Genomic DNA, 10,771 nt, shown 5'->3' on the forward strand with positions numbered 1-10,771 from the left:
CCCCAAAGATGACCGACGCCCAGCTGGCTGCCCTGGGCGCCGTCTGCACCCGCTACCCCGACGTCTCCCTCACCTTCGAGGGCCCCCCCGGCGGCGCCGTCGAGGCCGGCGACACGTCGGCGGTGTCAGTCTCCCTCGAGCGCGACACCGACGGCCTCGCCCTCGGCCCTGGCGGCGAGCTGCCGCCGGTCCACGCGCCGCGCTTCCCCGGGCGCCGCGACGAGGGCTGGTGGCTCGTGCTCGGGGACCCGAAGGCAAACAAGCTGCTGGCGATCAAGCGCGTGTCGCTCGCGGCGGCGGCCAAGGTGAAGCTCGCGTTCGAGGCGCCGGCGGAGGTGGGGGCGGCGAAGCTGACGCTGTTCTACATGAGCGACAGCTGGCTGGGGTGCGACCAGGAGTACGAGGTGGAGTTCAGGGTCACGGAGGCCGCGGCCGGCGGCAGCGGCAGCGACGAGGAGGGCTCCGAGTGAGGGGGCGGTGCGGGGGCGGCGCGCTTGCATCCTAGAGCAGCAGGCGGCGCGGCGGCGCGGCGGTTGGAGGTGTTGCAGCCGCGGGGTAAGCTGGCTTTTTGGGGGCAGGGGGATTCGGCCCCTCGCGTCAGGTCCTGTACAGTAGGGTTTTCTCTCTCGCTGACTTTGACGCTCGTTGGTGCGCTGCTTGTGGCGCTGGCAGACGTGTCGGTGCTCTCCCTTTTTGACTAGGGCGCTTTGCCCCCCTTTCGAGTGCCTCCGGCGCTGTTCTTTTGTTTTTCGAGTGTTTTACCAGGTGCGCATGTTTTGTGCTGCTCGCCCTGTCGGGCGCCACTTCGCATCCAGCAAACTTGCAAACGCGTGTAGGGAGTAAACCGTGCTTACCCCACGGGCGCAAAATGGTGTCACCTGAACGCCTCCTGCAGCCCAGCCTCTAGACGCGCGCACCGCACAGCCGCGCCAGCCAACCCCTGCCAGTCTCATTACTCTGCAGGGGGCTGTTCCAGCACAGCAGCGGAAGTGCGGCCCATTACCTCTCCGCCCGCCACGACCACCGCCCCATGCGGTGCAGTCAGGGCGTCTCTGCCGACCCTCTGCACACACGCTTCCCCATGCTACTGCCGGCAAGCAGCAGGCGCCACCTCCAAGTCATGCGTGCACAGGGGAGAGCGTAAGCTCCGCTCGCCATCCCACCCACCCGTCGCTGCCACCGCAAGATGGGGGCCAGCGCAAGCGCTTGAGCACTCACAGGTTACATAAATTAGCCATGCGGCCAGTGGATATATAGAGAAATCATAAAGTCGAGGCCGACAGGCCCCCATTGCAGGGAGCATTTCGTGAATCCTGGCAAGCCACCACACAATGCACCGGGGACGGAGGCCCACTTGAGAAACAGGTAGTGAGAAAGCAAGCAGCTTGAGTCCACACTGCATCGGCATCCTCATGCTGCCTGGCGGCAGGCGCTGTTGATTGCAGCACAGATTGCTGTGACTGTTGGTGCTCGTGCCCGCGTCAAGAGGGCCCGAACAGCGCCAGCAGCTCCGCCAGCTCAGCGGCTTGAGCGTCCGCATCGCTTGAAGCTGTGGCAAAATCAAAGTCGATGATCCACGCCTACATACGTGGGGGGGGGGCACCGCACGTTGGTTTGTGAGCCGCGTTGTGGGATGACAGCTTGAAAGCCTGGTGCAAGAATACTGGCTGGCCTAGTACTTGTGGGCACCAGAAAAAGTATGGGAGTGTGAGGTATAAGCACAAGGCTTTGCGTGCGGCATGTACCTTGCCAAACCCGACAATACATTCCCAATTGAAACTTGACGTTTTTCAAAAGCAGTGATCTTGATCACAACCCCCAACCCTGATGTTGAGCTGAGATTGCCAGGGGCTGTGGGGCGTCACCTCCCAGCGGCCGTCCACGACAGCCACAAAGATGTTTGGGCGTCTGATGTCGCCGTGAAGAACGCCCCGGGCGTGGATCTGCCGCAGCGCCTGCCGAGGTAGGCATGGGGCACAATTGTAGGGCCATGCAAGGGGTAAACCACGTAAGGGCAATGCCATGGAGTGTCGCCATCCAGTAAGGCATGTGGTGCAGCCAACCACACCCATTGCCCGCTTGCCTTGCAATCAACGAAGCCCTGGGCTGCCGCACTTTGGCTGCCCATCGAACCTCACCACCTGCCCACCTGCTCCGCAGCCTGGCGTCCCTCCCGTGTGCTGCGGCCAGGCTGCTTGCCAGCCACGATTGATGTGGCCACAAAATACGTGTTTCTGTAGTTCCAGAAGCCGCAGCCATACAGGACGGGGATGCACACGCCCTGCAGCGGCTTCAGGCGGTCTGCGGGTCGGGGGGGGGGGAGAAGGGGAGGGTTCGCAACGGATCCCCTGGGGTTGAGACGCAGGCAGTGCACCTGATGCGGCACGACAGCACCCGCGCGCGGCAAGGCGCGTTCGTTTATGTTACGAGCCGTGCGCGTACACAGGTGGCCACACATAGGATGGTGGACGCGTGCGGCACCAGTGGGGCTCGAGAGCGGCCGAAAACAACTGTCGCAGAAAGCATCCGCCGCACGCAAATTCGATGGTGTGGCAGCATCGCACGCAGGAGGTCCCACTGTACCGTAGATTGCCACCTCCGCCTGCAGCGCGGGCAGCAGGGAGCCCTGCTTAGAGAGGTCTATCGCCTTGATTGCAGCCGGTTGCCCGTGGAACCTGCGACGGGAGACGCATGCCAATTGACAAGTTGAGGCGTACCCAGCCTCTCTACCTACGCAGCGCAGGGCGACGCGGAAGCAGCAGGCGGCGCACATCCAGGGCGTGCCATCAAGTTTGAACGAGACCAGACGCGTCTGAGGCACCCAGAGGTAGGCCTGTGCTTTGCTGCGGCTGCCTGCAACCTAGTGGCACTTATTCAACCCCCATTTGGCGCGCACCAGCCAACATTGACGCCGCCGCACTTGCCCCACCCCAAGCGCTTGCCGGTGAGCTCCAGAGCAGACGCGGCGTGTTCCTGCTCAGAGCTGCCAGCCTTCTGGCCACCGCTGGCCCCGCTGGCGTCCGCTATGCGCGAGCACAGAGGGTACCGCTGATTGCGGCTGGCTGCCGCTGCTGCTGCCGAGGTGGCGCCAGCTGGCACAGCCTGCTGCTCGCCGCCCTCCGTGGCGCTCGGCCAAGGGCCGGCCTCCTCTTGCTTCATCAACACGTCTATGTGTGTCGAGCGACAGGTACGCGTGATGTGGCGTGCTGTAAGTTGCACATGATGCAGGGTGCAGAGCACACCTCTCATGTCGCCGGCAAGCACTCAGCCTACCACCCAGCTGGACCTCTCAATTCCTTGTCAAAGTATTGTATATATGCAGGCTGGGTGGCGTATAGGTAACCAGGGTCGGCCGCACTCCTAGCCCTGCCAGCCCTGTTTCCCGCCCTACTTACACATCAGCATCTCGAGGACAGTGGGGCCTGTGTCAAAGGGCCTGATCGCGTCTGTGAACTCGTATCGGTCACGCCCCGTGCGCCTTATGAAGTACGTGCTGTTGAGGCACGTCAGGAAGCCGTATGTCATGCCCTGCATGGGGGGGGATGGTGCGCAGCAACGCTGCGTCACGCCTTGCTTGCACAAGCTACTGCAGACTTTGCAGGGCGTGTGCGTTCGACGTGTCCCGATCGCGACATACTAGCCGGCCCAGCAAAATGTGTTTGCGCGCACCCGCTTGCGCATGTAGTCACATATTTCCTCCGCACAACTGGAGGCGATCTCTTCGTCGCGGACCGCCTCGTGCAGCGAGAGACACGCACCCAGCATCAACGGCGTCTACAACCACGATGTGTTGTCGCGGTGTCAGGGACATCAGCGAGAGCGCGAGGCAAGGCGAGAGCGGTGCGCAGGTGAGAATAGGTGGCAGGACCGTCTTGACTTGTGCGGCGTCGGGACCTTCAGCAGGGGATGCTGGTGATGTCCCGCCGAAAGTGTCATGCTTGCGGGCTGCATGCGCAACGGTCGGCAACCGTGCTGGCGGGTCGTGCGCACCTTGCCCTCTCCGAGCAGCAGCGCGCTGCCGGCACGAGCGCCCCCAAACCAAAAGTCCGGCACGCCGAGGGCCGAATCGTCCTCCAGCTGGCAAGAGAACGTGGTGTGCTTTCCGGTCACTGCAGTGAACATTCTCGCCACTGGGGCCCCAAAGCAGCTCCAAAACCTGGAGGAACCAGGACAGCTGGGTGCTCAACCAACATGCCTTGCCACCACAAGTCAGATCAAGACCAACAGTGTGCCGACGTGCTTACAAGTAAATATTCAGCCCTCGCGCATCAGGACGCTTGAGGGACAAGGAGGCCCTACCCAAGGCGCAGTTTACAGAACAAACGTGCACCTGCCGACGCGTCTTGCCCTGCCGGGAGTACTCACACTGCGTTGCAGTCCGCCTCGGTGCGCAGCACGCTGTCGAGATGCCAGTCGGCGCAGGGGCTGTCCTTGAGTGTAGCCTCCCCGCACTCGTCAGTGAGGTACTGCAGAATCCGCTGCCTCTCGCCAGTATCCAGGTCCCACGCCTCCACGACGCACTCCGCGTAGTCCCAAAATTCTGAAGAGGGGGTCTTGTTCCGCATCTGGAGGCCCCAGGTGCTGAGGGGCTTCGCCCGGAGCAGCTCTCGAACGCGTTGGGGACCTGGGGTGCGTCGGGCAGGGCACCAGGTGCGCGCGAGGTGGCCGGGCACTCGTTCGGTGCGCATCCGACACGCGCGATGGCACGTGCGGCATGCTGCTGCTTTGCAGGTAGAAAGAGGAGGGTAGGTGGCTGTGTCGCGCTGTACCGCTTGCAAGGAGCAAGTGGGTCTGCAACAGACGACAAGCCTGACCAACAATCCTTTTTTACCCAGACGGGACCATCGCTTCCCCTCAACCCTGGCCAGCGCATCCGCTGGGCAGATTTTACCCCAGCGATGTGGCAAGCAGTGCGGACGCCTCACCTGCTGCTGCTGCCTCTTCTGCTCCGTGGCCAGCATTCACGAATGGTTTGGTTGCCACGAAAGATGGGAAAAGGCAGCGGTGCGCAGTGGAAGGGAAGGCCGGCAAATGATGATGGGGCAACAGCACGTAGCAAGAATGGGGGGGGGTGCAGCTGGGCCTTCAGCCAAGAAAATGAAGCCCCAGCTGCTGTCGAGCATGTGATAGACACAAGGCATCATCTGCCGTGTGATGGGCACAGCAGCTGCACCCACCTGTCATTGCCCCCTGGCACCAACCCTCACGAACCCCTGTGTTTTGCGATAAGGAGGACAGGTGCATGCAGGAGACACACACTCCACAGTTGCTGCACCGACCATGTCACTGCATCACAAGAAGCCCCACCCACCCCGGACAGCTGCCTCGATGGCGGCCTTCCTGTAGGGCTCTTGCACGGCCAGCAGATTAGCAGACCAGACAGCGGGCATCCGGCCGATGGCCGCTGACGCATCGCCGCAGAAGCCAATTTTGTCGTTGCCTGGAAACAGCGCAGGCAGTGCCTGCAAGAGCTGCTGCCTTGGATCCGACGCATCCATGGTGGCTGACACTACGACGAGTGATGGGTGAGCGATGTGTGGCAGACGGAGAGTGTTTGTACCGTACGCGCAAACGCTTGGCCCGAAACCATACTCAGCACATACAGCAATGAAGCCAGCATTGGGCTGAGGGCAGCACTGCACCTCATAGCAGGCACTGTATTGGCACTGGCTGGCGATAGTGCACTGTTGCGGTTTGTTATGCGCCAGCTGTGCCAAGTAAGGGTTCCAAACAGCGCACGCACCTGGCAGAAAGTAGCCACCTCTCTGCCACAGCCCCCTCCTGCTCAGGCTGCAGCGCAGGACACAGAAAAGTTGGGAAAAGGGCAGGATGAGCTCCTCGCTGATTCCAGGGGGCTAACCCCCATGCATGTGCCTGTTGCCTACTATTCCTAGCTCGTCAGCAGCACAGTGGCATCACTGCAAGGGGGTGCGAGCGAGCTGCACAGCCTGGAGGTGCCAACCCACTGCAAATTTCAACGCTGGGGGCAAGGCCTGCCCATCAGGCACGGTTACCTGCTCTGGATAGAATCTGCAGCTTCAAGCGCGGAGGGCGTGCATATCGTACGTAAGCTCACCTAAAAGGCGTGAGTGCGGTCGGGTGCTTGCTCGAACAAGGCACGGTAGGTGGCGCGCACTCGACAGATTTTTTGTACAAATTGAGAAGGCAGGGGAGTGAACGTGAGTTGGCAACCAGCTGGGGAGACATTCGTGGTGCCAATGTCGTGCAAGCTCAAATCGCACACAAGCCCTGAGCTCAAGAGCCAGGCTGCGCACCGTAGCCCTGTACGAAAGAGGCAAGGAGAATACGAGTATGGAAGTTCCATCAGCATTGGCACGTGGTACCTGCCGCAGCTGGCTGCTGTTAGGGTTCAATGCGGTCCTGCATCGCTGCAGGCCACCTGCGCGCCCCCACTTGCAGCAAAGCAGGCCACTCCGCGCCCACTGAATGGGTTAAAGCATGGCAGCTGGCATTCAGGCATGCGTTGCGAGATTTGAGAGCTGCAACCGTTGGGGCGCTTGACGTGTGTGCAGGCCGTAAGCGGCCAGCTGCCCATGGGGACCGCCAGCCGGCCTGCTGCGCCAACGGGCGGCCGGCGCGACTGCTGTTCCCAGCTCTGTGCCGTTGCATGCGCGCACCCTGCAACCGTCACGACACGTGCCAGCCGCAGCCACAGCTGCGTGCTTGCATCATCGACGTCTTTAGGTTTTGTGCGGCCTCCGACCTCGAACGTGTGCGCGCTGTGACCGTTGATGTTGGTTTTCATTGCCACTGCGCCTGCGCTGAGCAACGCCACCCTGGACTGTCCAGAGCTTCCCGCCTGCAAAGTGGTTCCTGGGCTTCTTCTGCTGGTGGCGGCCCGCATGGCATTGTATAACATCAGCTACACAAGCAGTGCCGGCCTTGCTTGTGTTCGCCGGCGCTGTCTGTGTGTACACAACGCTCAAACCACAGGACACATGACACCAATGGCTGTCTGCCAAGCCACAACAAACCTTTCTGTTCAGATATGCACATGTGCCACAATGCAGTACACGTTGCATTGGCAGGTGATTGCTTACAGAGAAGGAAGAAAGCGATTGAAGGGCTGAGCAACGCCATGGTACAAGTTTGACAACTGATGGTGAATGGCCAACGGCTGCACACTTGAAGTTCTGGGCCGAAAGAATTGTTGTACACTGGATGGCGTGTGTGCCCTGCGCTCGTCTGACTTGTCCCTCAACCATCTTGGTTGACCGCATTAGCGTCTCTGCTCCCGCACCTCATGTATCCGTGCACCATGACTGCAATGGGTGAGTCAGCCATCAAACAGCTGCAGCAGCCTGCGCACATCTTCGTCCATTGCCTGCTGTGTCGCCTGCAGCGCCGAAAACCCCCAGTCAATCAGCCACACGCGCTGTTTATGCGCGCCGCCCTCCTGCACCAGCACGTTTTGCCGCCGGACGTCGCTGTGGGCGACGCCGCGGGCGTGCACCGCCGCCACCGCCTGCCGCAGCTGGGGCAGCAGGTGCCTGTCAGTGCTGGGGTCCAGCTCCCTGGAGGAGCGGACGAACGCGGTGGCCAGCACGCGGCTGGCGCCGCCGTTGCCGGCGCCCGCGGCCAGCAGTGCGGGCACCCACACGCCCCACTCTTGGCGAAGGGCCAGCAGCACCTCCGCCTCGTGCGCAAGGAGGGCTGATTCGTAGGAAGAGGGCGCCGCCACCTTGAGCGCAGCCTGCACGCCGTCGGGCATCCTGGAAGGGCGGAGGGGGATAAAGGGGTGGTAAGGACCAGTATCGAGCAGCAGGGACTTGGACAGTGGGTATGTGTGTGCACCAGACTCGGTCAACATGATGCTGCAAACATTGCATGCACCTAGTGCAGCAGTCAAGCCAAGCTGTGGTTGTGTGATCAACATTCCGATAAGGACTGTTTCATGCACACGTGTCTGACATAAGGAAGACATGATGCGGTGATGCCGTAGTGCAATAAAATCAAAAGCATCATGTGGGGGTCGCCCTGCACAAGTATGCAAACTTACATGTAGAGGAACGTGTAACCCATCCTGCCAAAGCCGATGGCCGCCTGGACAAGGGCCACGTCGACCTGAGCAGCCGCCTCCTCTGGCGAGGCTCTGCGTACACCCTGCTGCTGATGCTGCTGCTGCTGCTGCTGCTGCTGCTGCTGCTGCCGCCGCCGCCGCCCCCGCTGCTGCTGCTGCTGCTGCTGCTGCTGCTGCTGCTGCGAGTGCCCCTGGTCGCGGTCAGACAACTGGTCTGAGCGGGTTGAGTCCGCTGCAGGGCCGGCAGCAGGAAGCTGCTGAGGCGTGGCAAGCGTCCTTTTGCGGGGCCGCAGGGTCATGGCATGCCCTGCAGTGGCACCCTGCTTGCTGCTGCCCGCATTGCCGAAGTGCACACCGCCCACATCCGGACCGCCACCTCGGTCTGTGTCGCCGCCAATGCCCTCCCCGGAAGGACCGCCTGCTGCAGGTGCACGCGCGCTGCCGCTTGAGGGAGGCGTGGCCGTGCGTGCACTGGCGTCCCGTATGGCCTGGCAACACAGGAAGTACACCATCTACAAATTGTGTGCAGTGCAGGGAGGGGGGTGATGGTGTCAGTGACAACAACGCCAGAACCGCTGTATTACATACCCAAGCCACCTGCATAGGCGGATCCAGGCACCATACAATAGCAGGTTGCAGGTTGCATAAATGCCTGCCGAGGCTGAAAGTCAGAGGAAACCTGCAAATAAGGCCCGATTGTAGATTCAAAGTGGGCACAGGGTTGCCGGCGCTCTTAGGGCAAGCTGTCCAATAATTTGATTTGCAGCAGCAACGCCGTGTGGACTCTCCTGAACCACCCGTATTCCCGCATCCTGCTGAGTTCAAGCAAGATTGTGGCATAGAGTAGCTGGCCAGGGTGCCAAGCAGTGACAATTCGAGGCACCCAGGCACGTCAGCGGTCCGCGCACCAGGATAACATCATTGGAAGTGCGAGGGAACGCCTCTGTGACGTACGCCGTGTCGCCCTCCAGCCTCAGCCCCCACGTGTAGAAGTAGTTGCCGAACCATGCCAGGCTCAAGTCGCGGTCCCTGAGGTACTGCACCACCTTGCAAAATGAGTGCACAGCGCAGGTGGAGAGCATAGTGAGCGCGTTGGATTCAGGATATGAAAACTGTTCTGAACACCTGCATCCGCGCCGTCCCAGTTGGCCCGCTATGCTGTCAGCAACAGTAGCTCATTATGTACCAATCACACGGTTGTTGACTCAAGCTTGCGTGCCGCGGCAGTCGCTGTGTCATGTGTCACCCACCTGCTTGATGACAACCTGGATGCTCTCAAGCATGTCGCCAGGGACCTCCGTGGGGTGGTCCCACACGTACGCAATGTTGGGGGCGTCCACTGTCTTGAGGCAGTTGGCGTGTACATCCCGCAGCCTCACGGGCGCGCCCTGCAGCCAAGCAGGCCGCTGCCCTTGCAGACCCTCGACAGTATCCACCAGCAGGCGCTCCCTGCATCAGCAAACAGTGTGTGTGTGTGTGTGTGTGTGTGTGTGTGTGTGTGTGTGTGTGTGTGTGTGACATCCACCAAGCACTGGGGGTGCAGCGTGGGCACTGTGTGGCTCGGGGGAACACAGTCGATGTGAGCCCCAACCGACTAAATCAAACACACACCCTCAGCAATGCCGTTGTTCGGGCTTGTTGCAAACAACGGTACGCAGACCGATAATGGCTGATGGGCAAATGGGACACAGACCACTGAGCCAGCAGGGTTGGGAGCCAGCTGAGCTGCCGACCGTCTGAAGTGCGCAGGCGTTCACCCAACTCACACAAGCTTGTGCTCTGCAATCAGGATGTCGCATCCGTCATCGTCGGACGCGGGGCACAGGACCACGTCCGGAATGCGGCGCATGCCGGCCTGCTCCATTGCCACGCGGCGCACCCTTCCAGCCCCCTGACAGGACAAGGTAGGTGCCCTAGCCATGAGCCGCGATGGGTAAGGTGGCATGGCAGAATGCATGCAAAGGTAATGGCTGCACAAAAGGACAGGCTTCGCACGGTCAGCAGCGCTTACAATTGGAAGTATTGCAGCCACACACTCACCCCGCTATCAGGCAGAGCAGACGGCTTGTGCTGCTGAAGCTGATAGCACTCCGTGCTGTCAGCTGCGGAATCAACGCGCAGCAGCCTGTTGACCGCCTCATACAGACTGATGTAGTAGCCGTAGTCCAGGTGGAACCCCCTAAGTGGGCCCTGCAGGAAGAAGGGGTGAGCACACATCACTCATCAACATTTGCATTGGTTGGCGCGTTGGTCCTCGTGTGGCCGGTCGCAGCACTACAGAAACATCTGCAGCAGCAGCAGCAGCAGCAGCAGACTGCAGCAATACAGAAACATCTGCATTGGTGCTGACGCGCAGCTCATCATGAGAGCCCTCTGCACAGCCCAGCCCCTGGCAGACCGCGCATGAGTATTGCTGGATCGTTGGGAACAGTGAAGGGGTAGGTGGCAGGGAGCGCTTGAAGCTTGTGAGGTCCGCACGTATCTCCCACACGCTGAGGTTCACGTCGATGGGGATGGAAGGACTCTCTTCAGGCGTACTGCCGTCGCTCTGGCTGACGCAGAGATCAGGCAGAAACTTGGAGAGGATTTGCTCCCGCGTGTGAAGCCCTGCCAGGTGGCAAAGGGGCACAGATTCAACGGGTGCGCAGAACGTGCACACAGAACTGAGCTTTTGAGGATGTACAGGGTGGAGTGGTATGGTTCTGGCAATCAGTTGCTAACAGAGCCAGG

At 61.1% G+C, this 10,771-nt stretch overlaps 4 protein-coding genes across 4 annotated transcripts; 1 reads left to right on the plus strand and 3 right to left on the minus strand.

Moving 5' to 3' along the window:
• Positions 1 to 8: 8 nt before the first annotated feature.
• On the plus strand, positions 9 to 470 carry MNEG_8622 (hypothetical protein; the record flags this gene model as incomplete). Its single annotated transcript, XM_014042902.1, has 1 exon — positions 9 to 470. The coding sequence occupies one exon, from the start codon at positions 9 to 11 to the stop codon at positions 468 to 470; it is 462 nt and encodes a 153-aa protein (XP_013898356.1).
• A 1,011-nt stretch (positions 471 to 1,481) lies between these two features.
• MNEG_8623 (hypothetical protein) lies at positions 1,482 to 4,122 on the minus strand (the record flags this gene model as incomplete). Its single annotated transcript, XM_014042903.1, has 8 exons — positions 1,482 to 1,580; positions 1,866 to 1,955; positions 2,150 to 2,301; positions 2,584 to 2,675; positions 2,897 to 3,167; positions 3,396 to 3,528; positions 3,670 to 3,774; positions 3,991 to 4,122. The coding sequence occupies 8 exons, from the start codon at positions 4,120 to 4,122 to the stop codon at positions 1,482 to 1,484; spliced, it is 1,074 nt and encodes a 357-aa protein (XP_013898357.1).
• A 239-nt stretch (positions 4,123 to 4,361) lies between these two features.
• Positions 4,362 to 4,565, minus strand: MNEG_8624 (hypothetical protein; the record flags this gene model as incomplete). Its single annotated transcript, XM_014042904.1, has 1 exon — positions 4,362 to 4,565. The coding sequence occupies one exon, from the start codon at positions 4,563 to 4,565 to the stop codon at positions 4,362 to 4,364; it is 204 nt and encodes a 67-aa protein (XP_013898358.1).
• A 2,732-nt stretch (positions 4,566 to 7,297) lies between these two features.
• Positions 7,298 to 9,905, minus strand: MNEG_8625 (hypothetical protein; the record flags this gene model as incomplete). Its single annotated transcript, XM_014042905.1, has 5 exons — positions 7,298 to 7,733; positions 8,021 to 8,529; positions 8,950 to 9,087; positions 9,292 to 9,490; positions 9,808 to 9,905. 5 exons carry the CDS (start codon positions 9,903 to 9,905, stop codon positions 7,298 to 7,300), a joined length of 1,380 nt encoding a protein of 459 aa, XP_013898359.1.
• Between the last annotated feature and the right edge of the window lie 866 nt (positions 9,906 to 10,771).

The sequence above is a fragment of the Monoraphidium neglectum genome (genome assembly GCF_000611645.1).
Source record: "Monoraphidium neglectum strain SAG 48.87 unplaced genomic scaffold scaffold01658, whole genome shotgun sequence".
NCBI lineage: Eukaryota > Viridiplantae > Chlorophyta > Chlorophyceae > Sphaeropleales > Selenastraceae > Monoraphidium > Monoraphidium neglectum.